The sequence below is a fragment of the Thunnus thynnus genome, unplaced genomic scaffold (genome assembly GCF_963924715.1).
Source record: "Thunnus thynnus unplaced genomic scaffold, fThuThy2.1 SCAFFOLD_82, whole genome shotgun sequence".
Lineage (NCBI taxonomy): Eukaryota > Metazoa > Chordata > Actinopteri > Scombriformes > Scombridae > Thunnus > Thunnus thynnus.
In genome coordinates, this window is record NW_027095901.1 from 22,689 (window position 1) to 47,500 (window position 24,812).

Below are 24,812 nucleotides of genomic sequence, written 5' to 3' on the forward strand. Positions count from 1 at the left end.
AATCAGATATAAGCTGCAGCTACAAGTAGTTTTGCAACACATTTATCACGAGACGTGTTGCAAAAGTCAAGGCGCACCTATTCATCACTTGGTGATGGGAGAGAGCATTTTTGTGAAGTTGCAGTGACCGATTCGAGAGGTTGTAATCACGGAGTTGTGGTTGTACTGGAAAATGGACTCAAGTAAAAAAAAAAAGTAAATGTTGGATTAGAAGTTTGCATCTGTCATTGTTCTTATGTAAATATCACTTCACACATTTGTGAATATTTTTTCTGTGACTTCACATTCAGAACATGGATGTGTGAATATTTTCTATGAGTGAAACATTCAGCATACAAGTTCACATTTTTCTACAAGCTCTCATGTGTTTTGTTTTTTTCTGTGACTTCAAATTTATCTCACACGTGTGTGAATATTTTACACAAGTGAGAATTTAAAGATACAAGTTCAGATCTTTGTTCTACAGGTTCTCACATATTCTACAAGGTCTCGCATCAGGTCTCCAAGCTCTCACATTTTTCAACATATTAACCTTCATAAGGTCTGTCTCCTCCACAGTCCTCACACCGGGTCATGTAGTGGGACTTTGTGGACCAAGGCTGCAGGCCGTCTCTGCTCTGGCCTCTCAGCTGGGAGTCTCTTCGGTGAAGGTCCTCACCAACTAGCTCAGAGTGTGGTGAGAACAGCTTACATGGACTGAACAGGACCTCCTGGTGTCATACTGCCACAGCTCTGTTTTATGTGCTGACTCATACCGACTTTAAAGACTGTTCTGGTGTGTTTTTAACTTGCACTGTACCTGGAGGAGTGAACCTGAATGCTTTAAAACTGATGTACCAGATGAAGGAACAAACTGTCAATGGAGCAAAGCTGAGTGGTTTTGCTGAAACATCATGGAGGTCTCACCTGGGTCTGGATGCTGAGGTGAAGCCTCAGTGGAGAATTTTTCTCCAAACACGTTTTTTCCTAAGTTACAAATAGTCAAGGAAGGTTTGTGAAAAATGCCAATTGTTCAACTTTCTGCAGAAACTATTCTGATTCTAAAGATAAAGAGCAGAGTATTACAGCATGATGAAAGATCTTTCTGTCTGACTTTCATGTTGTTTTATGAAACTGTGCTGTGCTCCATTAATGAGGGGAGCTCTGCTATGTACACATGCTCGGCTGAATTTTGTGGGGTTTTTGGTAAAAACATTTATTTTGTGAATGTTTTGTTGGCACAGCTCTTTTTTGTTTGAATGAAACCTGATTGTGTAAATAAAGGTTTTTGAAAATTCAAGATCTCTCTCTCTCTCTCTCTCTCTCTCTCTCTCTCTCTCAGCAGCAGGGGGAGGAGTCAGTAGGCTGAGGATGCTGTCAGGTTGCCGTGGTTTCAGCCTCTCGTTTCTTGTGGCGATCGTTGCCGGGGATGCGTGTGTGTGTGAGCTGTGTATGTGTGTGTGTGTGTATGTGTGTGTGCGTGTGTGTGTGTGTGTGAGCCAGGATTTTTACCGCTCTGAGGAGATTTAACGAAAGGACGGAGGGAAAGACAGCAAGACAGGAAAACAGGGAGACAGCAGGACAGGAAGGGACGAGAGGAGAACGACAGCAGGAGAAAGGAGGTTGTGTGGATTAATGCTGCAGACGAGTCATCGTCTCCTCCGAGCTGCAGCGAACATTCATCCATCTTTGATTCTGCACAGGAAGGACTGAAGGAGACACAGAAGGAGACACGGAAGGACTGAAGGACACACAGAGGGAGACACTGAAGGAGACACCGAAGGAGTCACTGAAGGAGACACAGAAGGAGACACATAAGGAGACACATGAGGAGAGAGAAGGAGACACAGAAGGACTGAAGGAGACACCGAAGGAGTCATAGAAGGAGGGATGGAGGGAGTGTGAGTCCTCGCGGATCCTCCGGTAAGCTTCAGTGTGTGTTTGGCATCACTTCCTGTTTGTGTGCGTTCTCTCTAACTTTACCTTCTGAGAGAACCAGGTTATTATTTTGAAAGGTGAATTTTGAATTCAGGAGTAGAAACTGTGGAGGACGTACTTGTGACATCATCACCTGTACCTGACTGTCCTGTGACATCATCACTTGTACCTGACTGTCCTGTGACATCATCACCTGTACCTGACTGTCCTGTGACATCATCACCTGTACCTGACTGTCCTGTGACATCATCACCTGTACCTGACTGTCCTGTGACATCATCACTTGTACCTGACTGTCCTGTGACATCATCAACTCGCCTCAAAGCTCCACTAACAGACTTTTTAACAAGAAATAATAATCTAATTGACAGTGAGATGCATAAATTGTAGCCATTATAAAAATCCAAACTGCAGCTGTAATAAAGTAAAAGTATATTTAATACAGACTGATGTTCATTTCAGTCCATGTGTATGTATGTAAATGTGGTGATATGTGTACATAAGGAGCTTCAGAGGCAGCGCTGCTGTTCTGTCCAGTAACAACATGAAGCTTCACTTTACATTCATACAAACTAATGTTGCAACTACAATTGTTAGATTTCATCTGTGAGACCAACATTTATCTTATTATATCATATATCTAAATGATGCAGAGACATTAGAGCCAGCGGTAAATCAGCAAAGAGCTGCAGATCAGTTCATGGGATCATGTTCTTCCTAGGATGACGACATGTTGACCGGCCGATCATCTCAGGAGTCGGGCTGCTAGCAGGCTGGTCTCAACCGGCCAGCGGCTCCCAAACATCTCCAAAAACGTTGCAGCAGATTTACACCAATCCAATGAGAAGTGCTCATCTGGCATATGAGCTGAAAACATTTCTAGCTTCCTGCACATGCTCAGTAGTGTTTCTCCCACTTTGCCCGCAGACTTTACATCAGGATGATGTCAAACTACTTTTCTCAGTTTTACAAACATAAAACCTTCATGGGTTCATAAATTCATGACCAATCTGCAGCTGCAGGCGTCCTGTCAGCAGGTTATTTATAATGGAGAGTTAGCTGCAGCACAGTCAGCTCCTAAAGCATGCTGGGTAAAACAGGCAGGTCATTTGGACTGGAACACAGACTGAGGAAGGCCTAAACAGACTCTGCATTGTTGCATTGTGGGACGGCAGCATCAGCGATCAGGGAGACAGACTTTATTCGGAAAGGAAGGAGGAAGCATCTTGCTGCTTCACTGCACTCCTCCATTAATCATCACCTTCAGGATCAATACAGATGACTGATCACGGGATGGACTCGTGGTCAAAGGTCACCGTTACTCATTTCAGTCAACAGAAAATACTGATGGTGTGAATTTCACTTTAAAAGCCCCATTTTTTTTATTTCTGAGCTAACAAAATCTGGATACTTTTATTTTGAAGGTTTGAAGAAATGTTCATCACCTCCTCCTCCCTTCCTCCTCTTCCTCTCCTTTCCCCTCTCCCTCTTCTCCTCTACTCTCCTCCTTCTCTCCTCTCCTCTCCTCCACTCCTACCCTCCCCCCTCTTCCTCCCCCTTGGACCAGCAAGCATGACATCATGCTCCTGTGAGAGATGCTGCTGTTGCTAGGTAACGGCTGGCTGTCTCCATGTTCCATTTTTAGCTGGATGCCGGGAGAAGGAGAGGTGGGGGAGGAGAGCAGAGATTATATCATCAGTGAGGGGAGGACTGAAGGAGAGAAAAGACCAACAATCAGTCCACTCAGGATCACTATCAATCAATAACTGAAACCAATCAGAGACATCAAACTGGTCTGATCTGCTCTGAACATCATTTATTCTGTTCATGTCCATATCTCCTGGAAATAAAACAAAAATGATGTATATAATCAACTGCATCTCATACATACATAATATAGATATTATATGTACAGTACATATATATATATATATATATATATATATATATGTAAATTCAGGTATATTGATCAGTACAGTACATATATATATATATATATATATATATATATATATATATATACATTATTTGGCAAAGCACAAATAGTGTTTTTTTTTACAAATATTTATTTCATACAAATATTTTTAAAATTATTTGTTTTTCGGGAAGAAAACAACCATGTCAGATACCAGCGTGCAGGTCAGTTACATCACTATCTCAGTGTCTCTCCTCTGCTCCGCTGTGACGTCTATCAGCAGGTCTCAGTGAGGGGAGTCACATCCACCTGCTACATGACGTACATTTCCTTATTTGGACATCAGTCCTGGAGTTGGGGGTGTTACCCCGAGATAAAGTTGAACTACTGACACACACAAAGTGCTCCCAAGAGACTCTCCATAACCTGTTGTTCCTCTTCTCCTTTCCACAAAGTTAGGTTGTAAAAAATAGACAATAAATGAAAAGTGCAAAGCAAGAATCACCTTTGAAGTTCTTCCCTACATGTTCCAGGCTGTGCTGTCTGTGTGTTATGGGTGTATAAATAGGTAGAGGTCTGTCTGCAGGGAGGCGATGAGTAAAGTTTTAGCTCAGTAGTCAGCGCAGTCGTCTATGAACCTCCTTCATAAGGTAGTTTATTCATGAACACTTTAATATCCTAAAATTAAAAGTTTAATAAAAACAAAAACTGGATTTTTACACATATTTCCACCTTTATTTGAATACAAATAAAGATATAAATAATTTTATAAATACTGTATATATAATAATATATACAATAAATTAAAAGGCATAAGGATCTGATAGAAACACATTGATCTCATTGATAATTATCATTAGCACACATTTTCAATAACCTTATTCTTATAAAACCTGTGTGAACACATTATTACATCTAGGTATGAGAGCAAATTCAGGTATATTGATTAGTAACAGAAGGGTGATCATGTGATGTTTTCAGATGTTCTGCAGGGTTAGGGTTAGGTTTCCTCTCATGTCCTGAAACTTTGTTTTATAATCTTCCAGATGTTTTTAGCAGCTTGTACTGTTATCTGTGTCACCTGTAGTGATACCTGTGTTTGCTTTACACATTGTGGCACCATCTTTAGGTTAAATTAAAAAAATCAATCTTTCTTTCAATCGTCTTTATGTTTCCCAACGTAAAACAAAGAAGTGAATTGATCTGTAAAGAAACCGAACAAACAGTTATGGTTGGTCAGAGCTGGCTGTCATGGTTACGGGCTGCTGGTAGGAGATGTGAAGTGATTAACATGATCGAGCCACCAGACATCAGACTAAATACTACACAGGTTTTGAATTTGTTCAAATGGAAAAAGTGACAAAACGTAAAAACAAAAAAGAAGTAAAGAAAAAAATCAATAAATGGTGTAATAAAATCAAATATTAACAATTTTTATTTTTACTAGTTTATGAATGTTCGTCTGCACAGAAAACACTTTTCATCTGAATGTTTGTCAACATGAAACATGAAACAGGACATAATTAACTCTCTGTCCTCTGCTCAGGTATTTGGGGAGTCATGACGTCTCAGGAAGAGGCATCGTCTTTTAGGAGGTTTTTCCAATATGTGGAGGACAGCGGACTTCGAACCTACGATGGTCTGGTGATCCAGAATGCCTCTGACATTGCCAGGGAGAGCGACCGCATTCGCAACCAGACCAACTGGACCTACCTGCAGGAGAAACACCAGAAGAAGAGACGGCAAGAAGAAGCCATCAAGAGGTATACGAGTGTGAATCTAGATGTAGAAACATTATCAGAGCTGAATATATTAAAAGAACAAAACAGTTTTAGTGTGTGATGATCAAGCAGCCAACGATCTGTAAATGCATTCTCTTATATTTAGAAATGAGGCCTGTATTTCAGATCCTGTGGCGTTTATAATCTTATATGAACATGAATTAAGAAGGATAAATCAAATGGTGCCAGATGTTTATATCTGGTAGAATTAATCATAAACGTGCAAACTTTTCTTCCATGAAAACAAGTTATGTTTTAACAAAATTTATAAAACACTCAACACGTAAACACTTTTTTTTTATGGAGGATGGAAAAAAAGTATAAATAAATAAATGAACAAATAAATAAAATAAATAATTAAATACATTTGGTACGAAAAAGGACATAATAAAATTAATGTTTTGAATTTATTCCTACATTTCTGTACATCAGCTTTTATTTAGGTTATTTCTGTATTTCATGAGTGGGTGGTACTAACCTCAGTCTAAAGCAGGATTTGTCAGCTGGGCGAACCAGACAGAAGCAAACTATTCCTACCTGCTATTAACCACTGAACACTGAACACTGTATTTAAAGATGGACGAAACGTTTCCACTTCTTGCCGCCATGGAAAGTGAAGCCATAATATGCCATGAATAAATAAATAAATAAATACAAGAAAAACATTTAGACATATAGAAATACAAAAATAAATATATCATGTAAAGACAGTTCATTCCAGTTGAAGCATTGAAATGTACACAAAAAGTAAAATATGTCCACGTTAATGTTATTTGTTTGGTGGAAAAAATCTACATTTCCACATGAATGATTCTGTTTGTAATGTTTGTAAAGAAATGTTCAACCAACAAGCTTTACAGCAGCAATCTTCATGTCACAGACGGGTGTATAACTAAAATGTCACTGATCTGATCTTACAGCTGCTCAGGAGGCACAAACACCACTGAACACATTTATTGAGAACAAATGTGTTTTTCATGCAAGCTGTTTATGTCTTTCTTCACATGAAATAAACTGGATTCAAACTGACACATTGTGGGCAGCAGGTTTTATTACTGTTGTAGAAACAAACAGGAAGTTAGTGAAGTTACAACCAAGAAGAAAGAAGAAAATAGGCATAAAGGTATTAAAAAGCTCAACAATATCATCAATGATGTTCAGAGTTTAAATGTGTGTCATTCTTCCTCCTGTATCATCCATGTGATGTGTGTTTACTCTGTGATGTGTGTGAAGCTCATGTTCTGCTGTTTCGTGTTGGGTTATTAGTTAATGATCGAACTAACGTGACTTTCTATTTGTCCATCCAGGATTGGTGAAGATGTTGCCAGGGCAACGGACGGGGCATACTCCGGGAAACATTTCAGGATGGGTTTCATGACGATGCCAGCCCCGCAAGACCGGATCCCTCCACCCAGCCAGGGCTTCACTGTCCGCTCGCAGTCCCTCCACTCAGTGGGCAGCGGCGATGATGACGCTAACCATAACCGAAAACACCCACCGCCAAAACCTAAGAGAGACCCCAACACCAAGCTGAGCAGCAGCTCGGAGACAGTCAACGGAGGCTCGGCAGTCGCCAACAGGCCCAAAGAAACCAATGAGATGCCGGAGCAGGCTGAAGGTGAGACACCTGCTGGGTTTAACAACTGTCCTCACATCTGTCTTCTGCAGAGTCAGAAGACAAGGTGGACATGATGTCCCAGTGGACAGACATGTTGTCTCATGGACAGACATGTTGTTCCATGGACAGACATGATGTCTTAGTGGACATGGTTCAAGTTTGGGTTGAGGTTTTTAACTCAGTCTGTTTGTCCTCAGCTCGATGTCCCTACTTGGAGGACTCTAGGAAGATGCCTCCCCCGAAACCCAAAAGGAACCCGAACACACAACTCAGCACCTCCTTTGATGAGTCTTACATCCGTAACCACGGCAACAAGAAAACTTCCTCACGACGGGACAAAGCATCCTCCCAAAGCCAGAGTCCGGCATCCAGAGACACGGATGATGAGGAGCCAGTCTACATTGAGATGGTGGGACACGTCCTGCAGGAGCTGAAAGGTTCAGATCCCGGGGGGGCAGAGCCAAGCGAGGCAGTCTACGAGGAGATGAAGTTCCCGGTGCTGGAGGACTTCCTGCAGGACTCCATCATGGACCCCGAGTCCTGCGACATCCCCCCACCGTTCCCCAACCTCCTGACACCCCGGCCCCCACTGCTCGTCTTCCCCCCTGCCCCCGCCCAGTGCTCCCCTCACTCCCCGGAATCCCCCCTGACCCCGCTGGATGTCACCCGGCTGCCCGCACTGGAGAACGCCCCCTACAGCAAGGCGGGGGGGCCCGAACCCCCGCAGAACTCCGCCCCCCACCGCAGGGACCGGGACCTGCCATCTACTCACACCATTACATCATCAGGTCGCTCGTCGGCTCCGCCCCTCCCCTCCGCCCTCTACAAGTCGTCTGGCTCTGCCCACAGCGGACATGGTTACCCTCGCAGCCAATCAGCATGCCCGTCTCCGGTGAGCATGGGGCGCTGTCTGACACCTCTGAGCCTGAAGAGGCCACCTCCCTACGACGCTCTGATGCCCCGCCTGTCCTCACACCGCGCCCAGGAGGGTGGGGCTAAGCTCAGTAACTCCTCCTCCACCCATGGCTCCATGCAGAACGTGTCAATGAGGTCACAGACGCCGACGAGCCCATTGGATGAGCTCAACAACTTGTTTACCTCCGGACGACTGAAGAAAGGCTCTGGAGGCCGGAGGAGTGAAGGTGAGGGGCAGTACTTACAATCATACTGCATCAGTACTACCTTATACTACAACAATACTGCATTGTACTACAGTTATGCTGTCTGTTTAAATACAGACTCAGTTACAGACATTTTCAAGGCAATTCAAGGTGCTTTACATAAAACATTAAAAGCATCAAGACAAAGTGCAAAAGAAACATAATAAAATACATTTAATTAATTTAATACATTTAATTAAAAAGCTGAGAGTAGAAAACAAAAACAAGCTAAAATAGAATAAGACAGGTATAAAATACAAGAATAAAAGTTGTAGTGCAGTGTAAGAAATGAATAATTGATTTAATCAAAGGCAGCAGCAAACAAAAGTCTTTAGTTGTGATTTAAAAGAACTGGGAGTTGCAGCAGACCTTCAGTTTTCTGAGAGTTTGTTTGGATATATGGAGCATAAAAACTGAACACTGTTTCTCCATGTTTAGTTTTGACTCTGGGGAAAGAAAGCAGACCTGTCCCAAACCACCTGAGAGGTCTGGATGGTTCATAACATAGCAGCAGATTAGAAATGTAGTTTGGCCCAAAACCATTCAGTGCTTTATGAACCAACAGCAGTATTTTAAAGTCAATTATTCGACAGACAGGAAGCCAGTGTAAAGATGGGAACTGGAGTGATATGATCCACTTTCTTGGTCTTAGTGAGGACTCGAGTAGTACAGTTACAGTAGTTGAATCTACTGAAGATAAATGCATGGACACATTTTTCCAAATCCTGCTGAGACATAAGTCCTTTAATTCTTGATATATTCTTCAGGTGATAGTAGGCTGACTTTGTAAATGTTTTAATGTGGATGTTGAAATTCAGGTCTGAGTCCATGACGACACCAAGATTTCTGGCTTGGTTTGTGGTTTTATCATTATTGATTGAAGCTGAGTGCTGGCTTTTAATCGTTCTTCCTCGGCTCCAGAAACAATTACTTCAGGTTTATCTATGTTTAATTGAAGAAAATTCTGGCACATCCAATCATTGATTTGCTCAATGCACTTACTCAGTGCTTGTATTGGACCAGAGTCCCCTGGTGATATGGTTATGCAAATTTGTGTGTCGTCTGCATAACTGTGGTAGCATATTTAGTTGTTTTCCATAATCTGAGCCAGTGGGAGCATGTAAATGTTGAACAGAAGAGGCCCCAGAATGGAGCCTTGGGGAACTCCACGTGTCATTTTTGTCCACTCAGATGTGTAATTACCTACAGACACAAAGTAGTCCCTGTCCTTTAAGTAGGATTCAAACCAGTTTAGTACTGTGCCAGAAAGTCCCACCCAGTTTTCCAGTCTAGTAATATGTTGTGGTCAACTGTGTCATATGCAGCATTGAGATCTAGTAATACTAATACTGAAATTCTGCCACTGTCATTGTTTAAGTGGATGTCATTGAGGACCTTAACAAGAGCAGTCTCAGTGCTGTGATGTGGTCGAAATCCTGACTGAAAGACATCAAAACGGTTGTTTAGAGCCAAGAAGTTGCTCAGCTGTTGATACAGCTTTTCAATGATTTTACTTATAAACGGGAGGTTTAATATGTTCATTAGTGAAGCGTCTAGATTGTTCTTTTTTAAGAGTGGCTTGATGACGGCAGTTTTCAGGGCCTGTGGGAAGACACCTGAGAGAAGAGACATAATGACAATCTGTAGAGGATCTGAGGCCATGAAGTTAGAAACATCAGAAAAATCCTGTGGGCAGAATATCAAGGCAGCAGGAGGATTTCACAGAGAAGCAGAACAACAGCAGCAACGACAACAACAATAACAATAGATACATGACTAGCAACAACAAACAGCAGGAACAGCAGGACTACGTAAATTGATTTTAAGTGGACACAGGGACAACACATATCCACACAGTAGCAACCAAGGCACATGTATTATTATTGTTTTTGGTGATGATGTCAGAGAAGAAGTACCTCCTTGCATTTCTCAGTTCCAAATTATAAATGCGAGGTCTCTCTTTATAGATGTCATAATGAACCTAGAGGTTTGTTTTTCGCCACCAGCATTCAGCTTTTCGACACTCTTTTCTATTCTGACCAGCATTTCTCCATGGAAATCTCTCTTTTACCAGAGACCACCTTCACCTTAGTAGCTGCAATGGCATCAATAACATTTGTAATTTTAGAACTGAAGTTATCTACAAGCTCATTGATTGAGACCCAAGAGAGGGCAGGTGTGGAAGAAAAAGCCTGAATAGATATTTCACTGGTGTTTTCACTGATATACTATTTTGTGATTACTTCTGTTTGACCATTTATGTGCACGGAGGTTTGTCCTGTCCATTATTATCCAAACACACAGGTGTGTTTGGATAACAGTGTGACAGGTGAGCTGTAGGTAAGTTATAGTAGAGGAGGAGTTCCAGGTGTACTAGTGCAGAGAAACAGAACATTTTAAAAACATTTATGTCAGGTAGCAAATCAACAATCAGCTGTAAATGGGCAAATGAATGATTGAGTGACGGATGGAAGATGAATAAATGGATGCATTAATGTATAATCTGTATCTGTTATGAACCTGTATTTCCCCTCTTTAAACTTTTCCCTGTCCCCACTCCTTTTCCAACCTTAGCCATCTGAGTTTAGCTGTGAACCAGGGTTGTCATTGTTGTAAGTCTCCCTGGTGTGTGATGGTTTTACAGATGTCCTCACAGAAGCTGACGTAGGACATTACAGCCTCTGTCATCCAGACTGTGTTTGGACAGTATGTACAGTCCAAACACTAATGGAGGTCCTCCACAGCTTCACTGCTCCACTTCTTAGATACCCTCACCACAGGCTTAGAGCATTCTAATTTCTGCCTGTATGAGGGGATCAGGTGGACCATACCATAACATGGTCAGAGTGGCCCAGTGCAGCATGGGGGACAGCATGGTAGCACTGCTGATAGTAATCTAATGGTAATCCAAAGTATTCTCTGGTTGAACATTTAATAAATTGTCTGTATTTGGGCAGGTTGTGGCTTAAATTACCTTTGTCAAAGTTGCTGGGGACAATAACCAAGGAGTCTGGGTTTGTCTGCTTCATACAGTATCTGGTTAGCAAGTGTGCGCTGTGCCTATGCACATTGGCCTGCAGTGGGATGTAAACATTGACCAGTATGAAGGACATGAACTCATGGGGGGAGCAGAAGGATTTAAAGTTGATAAAAATGGATTCCAGATCAGGACAACAGTACTGTAGAATCACTGCCACATTGTTACAACAGCCCTCATTCATGTAAAAACAGAAACCTCCACCTTTTGTTGGAGAGTTCTGGAGGGTTCTGTGTCATGATTTTAATTTCAATTTCAATTTCATTTATATAGTGCCAAATCATAAAAGTTATCTCAGGGAACTTTTCACATAGAGCAGGTCAAGACTGTACTCCCCTTTAACAGTCAAGAAATCTCAAGCAGAACTGGACTCTTGGTGGACGCCATCTGCCTTGACCGGTTAGGTTGAGAGAGAAAGAAAGAAGGAGACACAGAGAAGCAGAATAACAGCAATAATAACAATAACAACAATACTAATAATAGAAATATGACTAGTAATAAAAATAATGATAACAATAATAACAGGAGAAGGTGTCAAGGCAGGACACCCACAGGACCACACCATCATCCCTGCATGGCCCACAACTCGATCTCTGGATTTTCCTGTGAGATGATAAAGCACAAAAATTCTGGAGAAGAAGCCAAGTTAGTAACATGCATTAATGGTACACGAATACGTACAGATGGAGAGGAGGAGGAGGAGAGAGGAGCTCAGTGCATCATGGGAAGTCCCCCAGCAGTCTAGGCCTATAGCAGCATAACTAAGGGCTGATCCAAGGCGAGCCTGGTCGGCCCTAACTATAAGCTTTATCAAAAAGGAAAGTTTTAAGCCTACTCTTAAACATAGAGAGGGTGTCTGCACCCCGGACTGAATCCGGTAGATGGTTCCATAGAAGAGGAGCCTGATAGCTGAAGGCTCTGCCTCCCATTCTACTTTTGGAGACTGTAGGAACCATCAGTAAGCCTGCATTAGCCTGCACCAGTAAGCACAGTGTTCTAGTGGGATAGACCAGGGTAATGCCATCCAGAGTAGCTATATCATTAGATAATGTGTTTCTAAGGTGTTTAGGGCCAAACACAATAACTTCAGTTTTATCTGAGTTTAGTAGCAGAAAATTGCAGGTCATCCAGGTCTTTATGTCGTTAAGGCATGTTTGGAGTTTGTTTAACTGATTGGTTTCATCAGGCTTCATTGATAAATATAATTGAGTATCATCTGCATAACAATGAAAATTTATGGAGTGTTTCCTAATAATATTATCTAAAGGAAGCATATACAAGGTGAATAGAATTGGTCCAAGTACAGAACCTTGTGGAACTCCGTGTCTAACTTTTGCCTTCATGGAGGATTCATCATTAACATGTACAAACTGAAATCTATCTGATAAATAAGATTTAAACCAGCTTAATGCAGTTCCTTTAATGCCAATTAAATGTTCCAGTCTCTGTAATAGGATGTGATGATCAATTGTGTCGAATGCAGCACTAAGATCTAAAAGGACAAGTATAGAGACAAATCCTTTGTCTGATGCAGTTAGGAGGTCATTAGTGACTTTCACCAGTGCTGTCTCTGTGCTATGATGCCTCTAAATCCTGACTGAAAATCCTCAAATAAACTATTGTTATGTAGAAAGTCACATAACTGATTAGAGACTGCTTTCTCAAGGATCTTAGAGAGAAATGGAAGGTTAGATATAGGTCTATAATTGGCTAAAACACCTGAATCAAGAGTAGGCTTCTTAAGAAGAGGTTTAATTACAGCTACTTTAAAGGACTGTGGTACATAGCCTGTTACTAAAGACAGATTGATCATATATAGTAAAGAAGTGCTCACTAAGGGTAAGACTTCCTTAAGCAGCCTAGTTGGGATGGGGTCTTCCTATATGTTTTAAGACTATCTTGCCAGAGTAAGTGAGATTCTTGTAGTTTGGTGGAACGCCAAATCCTCTCAAGTTTTCGTGATTGCTTTCATTTGTGGCTTTGGGAGTTATACCATGGAGCTAACCTCTTATGTTTTATTATCTTCCTTTTTAAGTGGCGATGGAGTCGAGTGTTATTCGTAATGAGCCTGTGGCACTATCAACGAGAGAATAAGTTTGGGAGGAACTAAAGTTAGTATAAGAGTTCTCTGTAGTATTGAGACATGGCAGTGAATTCAATCCTGATGGAATTGCTTCCTTAAATTTATCTACAACACTATCAGATAGACAAGTTATTAAGTAATGATCTGATAAAATAGGATTTTGTGGAAAAACTATTAAATGTTCAGTTTCGATGCCATAAGCCAGAACAAGGTGGAGGGTGTGGTTCAGACAGTGAGTGGGATTATTTACACACTGAGAGAAGACAGTTGAGTCTAATAATGAGATAAATGCAGTGCTGAGACTGTCACTATCAACGTCCACATGAATATTAAAATCACCTACTATAATTACGTCATCTGTACTAAGGACTAAGTTTGATAAAAACTCTGAGAATTCAGATAAGAGTTCAGAGTACGGACCAGGAGGACGGTTCACTATAACACATAGAACTGGCTGTAAAGTTTTCCAGGTTGGCTGAGAGACTAAGAACAAGACTTTCTAATGAGTTATAATGAAGTTGGATTCATTTAGACTGACATGTTCTTCATGACACAGCCAGGTTTCAGTAAGACAATCAATCAATATGATGATCTGAGATTAAATAGTTTACTAATACGGCTTTAAGTGATAGTGATTTAATGTTTAAGATACCTGATTAAATTCTCCTATTTTGTTGTACTATTGCTGTGGTGGTGTTAAGTTTTATTAGATTGTTATGAATGACTCTACTTTTGTTTACTTTAGATTTAATTGATTTAAGTGGTCGGGGGACAGACACGGTCTCTATGTGGTTTTGGGGACAGACACAGTCTCTATGTGGTTTTGGGGACAGACACAGTCTCTATGTGGTTTCGGGGACAGGCGTGGTCTCTATGTGGTTTTGGGGACAGACACGGTCTCTATGTGGTTTGGGGGACAGACGCGGTTTCTATGTGGTTTTGGGGACAGACATGGTTTCTATGTGGTTTTGGGGACAGACACAGTCCTTATGTGGTTTTGGGGACAGACGTGGTCTCTATGTGGTTTTGGGTGGGTAACTGCTCTAATGGAAGCGCAGAGAAGCGTGTAGGACTGCAGCTCTGCTTCCTGGTCTCAGCTCTGGGTTGTCATGGTTTTGGTCTACTAATAAACTCAGCCATATTTCTAGATATGAGAGTGTCATGGGAATTGCCTGAAAACACTAAACACAAATATAAAATAATGTCTTGCTTATACCAATCCTGAGAACGGTACCTTATTTGGGCATCAGCCAGGATGGAGAGAGAGGAGTTGGCCTCCTGAGGGACATTCCTTCTCTCAGGAACATGCACACATTAACAAAGGAGAGAAGAAATGATCATCCTGTCTCCTAATCAGACCAGGTCTTCACCAGAAAGTCTGCCAGTTATCTATGAAGCCCACATGGTTTGCTGGACGCCACCTCGACAGCCAGCGGTTGAATGATGACATGTGGCTATACATGACATCACTGGTCAGATTAGGCAGCGGTCCAGAGGAAACTACAGAGTCCAACATTGTCTTCGCATATGTTCACAGCGACTCAACATTGATTCTAGTGACCTCTGATTGGTGTAATCGGGAGTCGTTCCCACTGATGTGAATAACAATCGTCCTTTATTTATGCTTATCCTTAGCCAGCAGTTTTAAATTTGATTCTATATTCCTTGCTCTGGCCCCAGGAATATATTTGACTATGGCTGCTGGTGTTGCTAACTTCACGTTTCTCACTATAGAGCTGCCAATGATCAGAGTTGGTTTCTCAGGGGGTGTGTTACTGAGTGGGGAGAACTTGTTAGAAACTACATTTATTACATGTACCATTATCACTAAAGGAGGTGGAGGAATAGCTAAACATATATAACTAACAACTGTGGGATTAGTGAGAAAAGTCGCTAAAAGAAGGAGAGAGCTAAGAGTGCTTGAGCAGAACTAGCATAAGTTTAAATGTACAGTGGGTATTTATCCACAGTAATGAAGAATATGGCAAAATTAACTGAGTTGAGAACAGCAAAAATGCTATCAGTAAACACAGTTGGCAACCAGAAATGAGACAATACGCTTACTGCAGCACGTCAGCACATGATCAGCTCTGAACAGTTAGAAGACTGCCAGCTGCAGCACAGAGTGCAGTATTGATCCACAAAGCCATGTCTCCGTGAAGAAAAAAATCAGAGGATGAAGAAAAGTCTCAGTTTTTCCCCACCAACAGCTGAAACTCTTCAAGTCTGTCACACAGTGATCGCAAGTTGGAGAGAAATATTCCCAGTAAGGGTGTGTGAAGTCTGGCACATTTTCCTCTCCACCTGCATTTCACTACCTGGCAAAAGGTGAGGACACCTTTGACCAGAATGTCCAATAATTCCACAGATGAGGTAAGAAAAGTTTGAAATATATCTGCAGGAGTTGTTTCCGTGATATTCATGATTGCGGATACTGAAGCAAAACACTGAATTTACTAACAAAACAAAAAGCAGTGCACAGGCGGCACACTTCATCTTATTGTCTCTCATTTCTAACTCTGCTGTGTTTGTTTGTCTTCTTGTGTCTCTGCAGGAGACTCCAGGTCTCTGCCCAGACATGACAGTAAGGACAGAGACAAAGACGGACAATCGAGTCCTGTTTCTAGCAGGATGGGGAGGTCATCGGTCAGCCCAACCATGATGCTGGCTGGAGGAGGAGGAGGTGAGTCAGAAGCAAGTAAGGTTGAAATGTTCTCACAGATCTATTAAACATCATCAGAGAACATTCAAAGCTTTCTTCACTGCTGTCCTGTTGTAAGTGTCACTTTTTATACAGACTTTGATTTCTAGAAGGTTCCACTTAGGTGAGCAACAGGTGAACAAGAAGTGAACAGCTGGAGCATCTCTATGTGTTGATTGATGTAAAAATCATTTTATCTGCAGAATCAAAGCCTGTGTGTAAACTTGGCCGCTCAGCATCCACGTCAGGAGTTCCTTCACCAGGTGGAACACCACAACGTCAGCCACACGAGCCACACCACCCCGTCCTCAGCCAGGTACAACACCTGTGAAACACCTGTCCGTCTCCTGTCTGTCTACCTGTCTGTCATTTACATCCATGTTGTGAATCAGATGATTATTATAGACAGAAACTTCACTGAATAGAACATAAAACATTTTACATTTGGGCAGAAGTTTTGATCTGTCTGCTGATTGAACATCTGATCTGTAAACATGTAAACAAAAGTTTTTTTTTTTTACTTCATTCAAAAGGCATTTTTGTAATTTCAGTTTTGTATAAAGTACTTGGTGTAAACTTTTTGTAATTTCTCTCAACTTGAACTCTTAACACTGACTGACACTAACACTTGTCCTGTATATTTAACAATGAAGTAAAACATTAATACTGATACTAAAATATATTAATCACTGACATGAGCATGAAACTAATGAGACAACTACATTAAACTGACATTAAAGGTCCTATATGAAAGCATTGTGAAGCATTTGACATGTATTAATCATTTTTTATTGCCAATGAGTAAACTGGTTGTAACGTAATTTAAAAAAGGAGACCTTCCCTGACTTTCCTGGTTGCCTGTAACAGCCTGTGGACTGATTTCTATGTGAAGGACTTGGTCGGTTTTTCTGTAAAAATCCAAAGAATGTGATGTTTTTGTGTGCTCCTGAGTGCCTTGCCTCTCTCCTGCTAATCTCTGGGGACTGACTGGGAGGTAGAGATGCTTTGTTGAAGCACTGAAGCACATTGCAAAACACAACATTAGAGATCTTTTATGTTATTATGAGAAGTGTAAGTGAGGAAAAAGACATCACCTGCCATAGTCTCATGCCACCATTGAGCATGAGCAAATGCAGCTCATTTAACTGCCAATGGTGACTCTAACGAGACGGAATTACTAGAAGTTACACATAGAACCTTTAAACTAACATTAAACTTATGTGAAACTAACATGAAACCAACATTAAACTAAAAATGAAACTAACGTGAAATTTAATCTCACTAAAACCAATTTCTAAAGTGATTTCCACTTTATCACAAATTAAATTTCAATTCAATTCAATTTCAATTTTATTTATATAGCGCCGAATCACAACAAAAGTCATCTCAGGGGACTTTTCACATAGTGCAGGTCTAGACTGAACTCTTTAATTTATGGAGAGAGAGACACAATAATTCCACCACGAGCAGCACTTGGTAACAGCGGTAAGGAAAAACTCTAGGTGGGCGGCCGTCTGCTTTGACTGGTTGGGTTGAGAGGGAGAGAAGGGAGTGGGGAGGGTGGTGACACAGAGAAGCAGAACAACAACAGTAACAACAACAATAACAATAGATACATGACTAGCGACAACAGACAGCAGCAACAGCAGAAACAGCAGGGGAAGGACAGAGGAGGGACATCCCCATGTCAGCGCAGTTAATGAGGTTTCCTGCGGATCAGAAAGCACAAAGGACTCCGAGGAAGAAGTCAAGTTAGTAACATGCATTAATGGTAAATGAATACATACAGATGGAGGGGAGGAGGAGGAGAGAGGAGCTCAGTGCATCATGGGAAGTCCCCCAGCAGTCTAGGCCTATAGCAGCATAACTAAGGGCTGATCCAAGGCGAGCCTGGTCGGCCCTAACTATAAGCTTTATCAAAAAGGAAAGTTTTAAGCCTACTCTTAAACATAGAGAGGGTGTCTGCACCCCGGACCCAATCTGGAAGATGGTTCCATAGGAGAGGAGCCTGATAGCTGAAGGCTCTGCCTCCCATTCTACTTTTAAAGACTGTAGGAACCACCAGTAAGTCTGCATACTGGGAGCACAGTGTTCTAGTGGGATAATACGGTATTATGAGCTCTTCAAGATATGATGGTGCCTGACCATTAAGGGCTTTGTAGGTGAGGAGAAGGATTTTAAAGTCAATTCTGGATTTTACTGGAAGCCAATGTAGCGAAGCTAAAATGGGAGGAAAAAGACATCACCTGTAATAGAAAAAACATAAATAAAAACTGTAATCTTACCAAACTCTTAGGCTGTGTCTGAAATAACTCCTTTATTCATTTGTTTGCGTCTCCCTTTATAACAGACACTATTGTTTACTCAGTAGTCAAGTCAATTAAATTCAATTTTATTTATATAGCACCAACTCATAACAGAAGTTATCACAGGGCACTTTTCACATAAAGCAGGTCTAGACTGTACTCTTTAATTTACAGAGACCCAATATTTCTCCATGAGCAGCAATTGGTGACAGCAGCAAGGGTTAGGGTTAGGGCAGTCCTTGAAATTTGTTTGATTTGGGAGTTAAAGGACATATCCTGATCAAAGATAACTCCCAGATTCCTTACGGTGGTGCTGGAGGCCAGGGTAATGCCATCCAGAGTAGCTATATCATTAGCATAAATTGCAGGTCATCCAGGTCTTTATGTCGTTAAGGCATGCTTGGAGTTTAGTTAACTGATTGGGTTCATCAGGCTTCATTGATAAATATAATTGGGTATCATCTGCATAACAATGAAAATTTATGGAGTGTTTCCTAATAATATTACCTAAAGGAAGCATATAGAAGGTGAATAGAATTGGTCCAAGTACAGAACCTTGTGGAACTCCGTGTCTAACTTTTGCCCTCATGGAGGATTCATCATTAACATGTACAAACTGAAATAGATCTGATAAATAGGATTAAAACTAGCTTAATGCAGTTCCTTTAATGCCAATTAAATGTTCCAGTCTCTGTAATAGGATGTGATGGTCAGTGGTGTCAAATTCAGCACTAAGATCTAACAAGACAAGCACAGAGAAGTGTTGCCCCATGACTCCACACAGTAATTCAGATACAGTAATACAAGTGAACAATACAGTGTACAATGCTTTATTATCCAGAATGTACCTTGTTTTTCCCAGAAATGCAATGCTTCTTGCCGACTTTGCTCGAACATCTTATGAGATTTCCAGCAGATTTTGTGGTGAAATATCACACCCAGAAATTTATTTTCATATACTCCTTCTATATTAACATTATCTATATCATTTGAACTTGTGTTTATTTTACGATTTCCAAACAACACAAGTTTAGTTTGTTCAAATTAAATGATAATTTGTTTGTGTCAAACCACATTTTAAATTTACTCATTACTGTCATGTCCACCTCCAATAGCTGCTGCAAATTTTCCCCATAACAGAAAATACTGGTGTTGTCTGCAAATAAGACAAATTTCAATATTCTTGATACCTTACATATGTCATTTATACACAAATAAACAATTTAGGGCCTAATACTGACCCCTGAGGGACTCACCTATCTGCACAAGTTGTTGCCTGTTTCCTGTGTAGCTTTTCAACCAATTCAGCACAACACTTCTGATACCATTCATTTCCATTTTATTGGGTAATATATCATGATCAATGGTATCAAATGCTTTTTTAAAAAATCTATACTCTCACTGCATACTGGTTATTTCTTCTATTAACTCCATTAATGCCATAGATGTTGATCTGTTTGTTCTGAATCCATACTGACTGTCCATCAACAATGTATGCTTCTCAATAAAATTGTGTAACCTTCCAATAAAGAGTTTTTCCAATATCCTAGAGATGTAGGAAAGTAAAGACACAGGCCTGTAATTGGTAAAGTGATGTCTGTGCCCAGCTTTATATAATGGAATAACTTGTACCTGCTTTGAATGATAAGTTAAAGATAAACAAGTACAGCGAAAGTCATCAATTTCATTCCTATCACAAAGAGCAGCAGGATGTACTCAAAAGCAGGAAACTACAGGCTGAACAAGGCTGAAGAAAAACCCCTTTATTAAAGACTCATACAGGCTGGTCAGGGGGCGGGTCAAAACAAGAACTGAACAACACTGAGCAAGCAGAACAATCAGAACAAACTGAATAATACTGAACAAAACAAAGGATTCAACAAAGACCGAACTGAAAAGCAGGACTTACATACAGACAGAAGCAATGAGGTATTAGGGAACAGGTGAGTCGAGAGAGGACTGTCAAGGAGCTGATTGGCTGAGGAAAACTCTGGGAATAGGGCAGGTCTAACATAGATGATGCAGGGCAAGTGTGGTGGGAAAAGCAGTACAGAGACATACGAGGAAAAACACAGAGCAAACAGAAAACCAAAACCTAGATAACACAATGAGACATAAAGGTTCTTGCAGTGCTATAGTTTAGCAAGGTTGTAAGCACAGTCAGAGTAGATATCATAGGCATACACATTCCGCTATACTTCTCTAAAAAACAAAAGCAGTTAAAGCCAAATAACAAAAGCAAAAACACTTGCGCGTATGGTAACCTGCAACTGTAAGTGCACAACTAGTTAATATCATTTGGAAACCCAACTTCTTAACAAGGAGAAGGCAAAAGCACCATCTATTACACCTAGCTCTGCAGCTCTTCCAATAGAGCACATGTATACAAACTTAAATGTCAGGACAAAGGTTAAATACAATGAGCAATAGTATCTCAAGTGGTCTTTTAAGCCTGAAGGCATCTAGTGGACTGATGGAGGGACATAGAGCTAGACAGTGACAGAGCCATGACCATTCCAGTCACATTTTATTCTTACTCTTGCCAATTATGTCGATAATTTCCATTGCTTCTTCTTTTCCACACTTACAAAAAAGTTGTTAAAGCCAATAACCACAAAATTCATGTTGTTTATAGTCTTATTGTCAATAAAATATTCAGGGTAACTTGTGTTTTTGATCAATTTCTAATAATGTTATTTAATACACTCCATATGCCCTTGGTATTATTTTTGTTATTTTCTAATATTTTGTTATAATATTCCTTCTTGCATATTTTCATAATATTTAGGGCCCAAGCACCTAGCAGTGTGAAGAAATGCAGTGTTGAGGGACTGAACGTGCTCAAAAACATACAAAACTTTGCACTTGCATCAGAAGTGGGGGGAAACTGTATCTTTTATAGTGATATAGTTTAGGCTTGGGTGTGGCCAGCAGGCTCCATAGCGCCCCCAAACACAAGTCGAGTTTTGAAAAAGTTTATTTGATATTCATGAACTTTGGTGGCATCATTGCTCTCATCATTATACCTTGAAAAAAAAAGATTTTTTTTGCTTTACAGGAAGTCGGCCAATTGGATTTTGTGCGTCAACTGTCATTTTACATACACATATTTGAGGCCTTTAAGATGCACAAAAACTCACAAAACTTTGCACACCTGCTCAAACTAGTAAGTACTCTAACTTGATGTCATAAATGGACTTGGGCGTGGCACATAGCTCTATAGTGCCCCCTAATTACTTTTGGCATTTTTGAGGTGCCAGGAATGCTTGAAAACTCATGAAACTTTGCACATTCATTAGAAGTGGTGAAAATTGATACTGGATATGGGTTATTGGCTTGGGTATTACAAAATGGCTTGAGGGCACCCCCTAGAAAATGTCAAATTAAAAGTCCCCACCTTTGAGTTTGATGTAGATGAACAAAATTTGGTAGGCACATGTATCATGTCCAGTCACACAAAAAAGCCTCTTGCAGCCTGAGTTCAACAGAAAGTCAGCTATTTTGAATTTACTTTTTTCCCATTTGCAGGCATTGCATTTTAATGAACTCCTCCTAAAGATTTAACCCGACCGACTTCAAATTTGGTCAGATACATCTAAAGAACTTTATGATGAAAAGTTATAAAAATCTTGACTTTTCATGGAATGCCTTTGACATGGCATGCCCGTAAATTTGCATGTTTCACCATGAAACAGGAAGTTGTTGGAACTCCACTGGACTTTGTCAAATCTACCCCAAATTCCACATGCTTGATTGAGGTCCAGGCCAGAACACATCTCCATGTCAATAGTCAGTCATACTCATAGTGCCACCTACTGGCAACAGGAAGTCAGGCTGATATGACACAAGATATACAGCAACATGTTGTATAATTACTGTTTTCTCTAGTGCCACATTGTGGACACAGGAAATTATATTTAACTACTTTGTACAATGTCCAGTAAGAGCCCAGGCCTGAAAACATCTACATGCCTGCTTTAACAGCCCCTTCAACTGTGGCATCCCCTGACGCTATTTATTTTCTGCCTTTATACATCTATGTTAATCTATGAATTAAAAAAAATTTTTTTTAAAAGAAATTTTAGTGATGTTTGCTTTACTGTGCCGGTTTGGGAGGCATGGAGCTAAGCTCTTTTGTTTTATTATCTTCTTTCTTAAAGGGGTGATGGAGTCCAGTGTTATTCATAGCGAACCTGCAGCACTATCAACAAGATTATCAGTTTGGGAGGAACTAAAGTTAACATAAGAGTCCTCTGTAGTATTGAGACATAGCATTGAATTCAACGCTGATGGAATTGCTTCCTTAAATTTCGCTACAGCACTATCAGAGAGACATCTAGTGAAGACATTTTTATTTAATGGCATGTAGTCCAGTAATAGGAATTCAAAAGTTATTAAGTAATGGTCTGATAAAATAGGATTCTGTGGAAAGACTATTAAATGTTCAGTTTGATGATTTGAGATGAATTTGAGATGGATCTGGTCAACCTGCAAGGCAGAGGTCGTGAAAGTACAGTGCCTGTAACTTCCTGTTGCCAGTAGGTGGTAACATGACTATGATTCAACATTGGCCTGTACATGTCTTCAGACTGGAACTCTTATCAAACATTTGAAATTTAGGAAAGATCTGACAATGCGGAGTCAATTTAAAACAGTTTATCTTTTCACATTGAAACATTGAAATTTGCCAGATCACCATGGCAATGGCATTGAATGAAAACTCACAAGCTTCACAATATAGCATCATCAAGGTCTTAAGACTTTTCTGATGAAATTTGAGATGTATCTGGTCAATCTGCTAGGCAGAAATTGTAAAAGTGCAGCACCTGTAACTTCCTGTTGCCAGAAGGTGGTGCTATGACAATGACTCAATTTTGACACACAGATGTGTTCAGGCCTGGACTCTTCATGGTGAAACATGTAAATTAATTGGCACGCCATGTCAAGAGCATTCTATGAAAACTCAAAAGCTTCGCATTTTGGCATTGCAAAGGTGTTTAGATGTCACCTGCCAAATTTGAAGTTGCTCTGGTTAATTCTTGCGGAGGAATTTGTTAAAGTACAACACCTGTAAATCGTAAAAACTGAGTAAAAATTGCACAGTAAATTGAAAATGGCTGACTTCTTGTTAGACTTAGGGTATGGCTCCAAGAGGCTTTTTTCTAAGTCTGGAGATGTTACTACTGACTACTAAATTCCGTTCATCTACGTCAAATTTAAAGGTGGGGGCTTTGAGTTTGACTGAAATTTGTTAGGGGGTGCTATCAAGCCAATTTACCACACCCAAGCCCAAGACCCATATCATATATACATTTTCACCATGTCTGACATATGTGCCAACTTTCATGAGTTTTTGAGCAGCCCAAGCACCTCGTTTTTGCAATTGAGTTCAGCAAATAATTATTGTAATAATGATAATCCTTAGAATAACAACAGGGCCTCAGTCAGTTCAGTACAGCACAGATAAACAATGGCATCACACACAAACACTACAACAATAAAATAAGTTTAAGAAATGGGTTTGTATAGGCTAGTACACACAGTACAATAATAAAATCTGTAAAAAGATGGATTTTGTAAAGGATTGGATGAGATAAATTGCATTATCTGCAATGGCTTTGGGGTGAATATAAACAACAGTTAGGGGGAACTCATGAGGGACGCAGAAAGGGTGCACAGACACTGACAGTAGCTTTATGTCCGTTGTACACATGGTCTCTGATGGGGATGTTTGTGCACCACCACTGGCTGACTGAGCTTCGGTCATTTCAGCCTCTCTCTCACTCCTCCCCTTCTGTTGCGCTTCCATACTTTAAAGGTTTTATCCACATTTTGGATCTTGTTGTGAAAGATGTTATATTCTTGAATGAACGAGTGATCATCGGATTGACACAAACCACAAAGAGACTAACAAAAATGCCCCCCCCCCCCGAAAAAAAATCTTTAAAAAAAAGTTTCCACATCGCACTTGTGTAAATTGCATACTGCACTGCAATTGGCTCACACATGTCACAAATCATGCTCATAGATTCGCCCCTCAAAATCAGATTTGCAATGAGCTCAGAGAAACTTTCCTCCTTCAGCAGATGAATGTGAAAACAAACAAGAGAAAAGAACAACATCTAATTATCATTATTATTATGTTCTCTGTCATTGAGTTTAGTAACTTTAGGTTTGTAAAACTGAACAAACATTTGGCCAAATTTTTTATGTGTTTCAATGTGCAGCCATTTGTTTTTGTAGATTTTTCCATAATATTTACAGGTGCAAAGTAAACTGAGTAACATTTCTTTA

General features: G+C 40.4%; 1 protein-coding gene across 1 annotated transcript in view; it reads left to right on the forward strand.

Annotated features, from left to right (window-relative positions):
• Positions 1-1,341: 1,341 nt before the first annotated feature.
• Positions 1,342-24,812, forward strand: part of nyap2a (neuronal tyrosine-phosphorylated phosphoinositide-3-kinase adaptor 2a) — a 28,245-nt gene continuing 4,774 nt past the window's right edge. The window contains exons 1-6 of the mRNA XM_067583986.1: positions 1,342-1,902; positions 5,379-5,595; positions 6,921-7,231; positions 7,429-8,373; positions 16,066-16,194; positions 16,416-16,528. Of these exons, the coding sequence (XP_067440087.1) occupies positions 5,393-5,595; positions 6,921-7,231; positions 7,429-8,373; positions 16,066-16,194; positions 16,416-16,528 (1,701 nt within the window). The 5' untranslated portion in view covers positions 1,342-1,902; positions 5,379-5,392. The remainder of the gene's footprint in view (positions 1,903-5,378; positions 5,596-6,920; positions 7,232-7,428; positions 8,374-16,065; positions 16,195-16,415; positions 16,529-24,812) is intronic.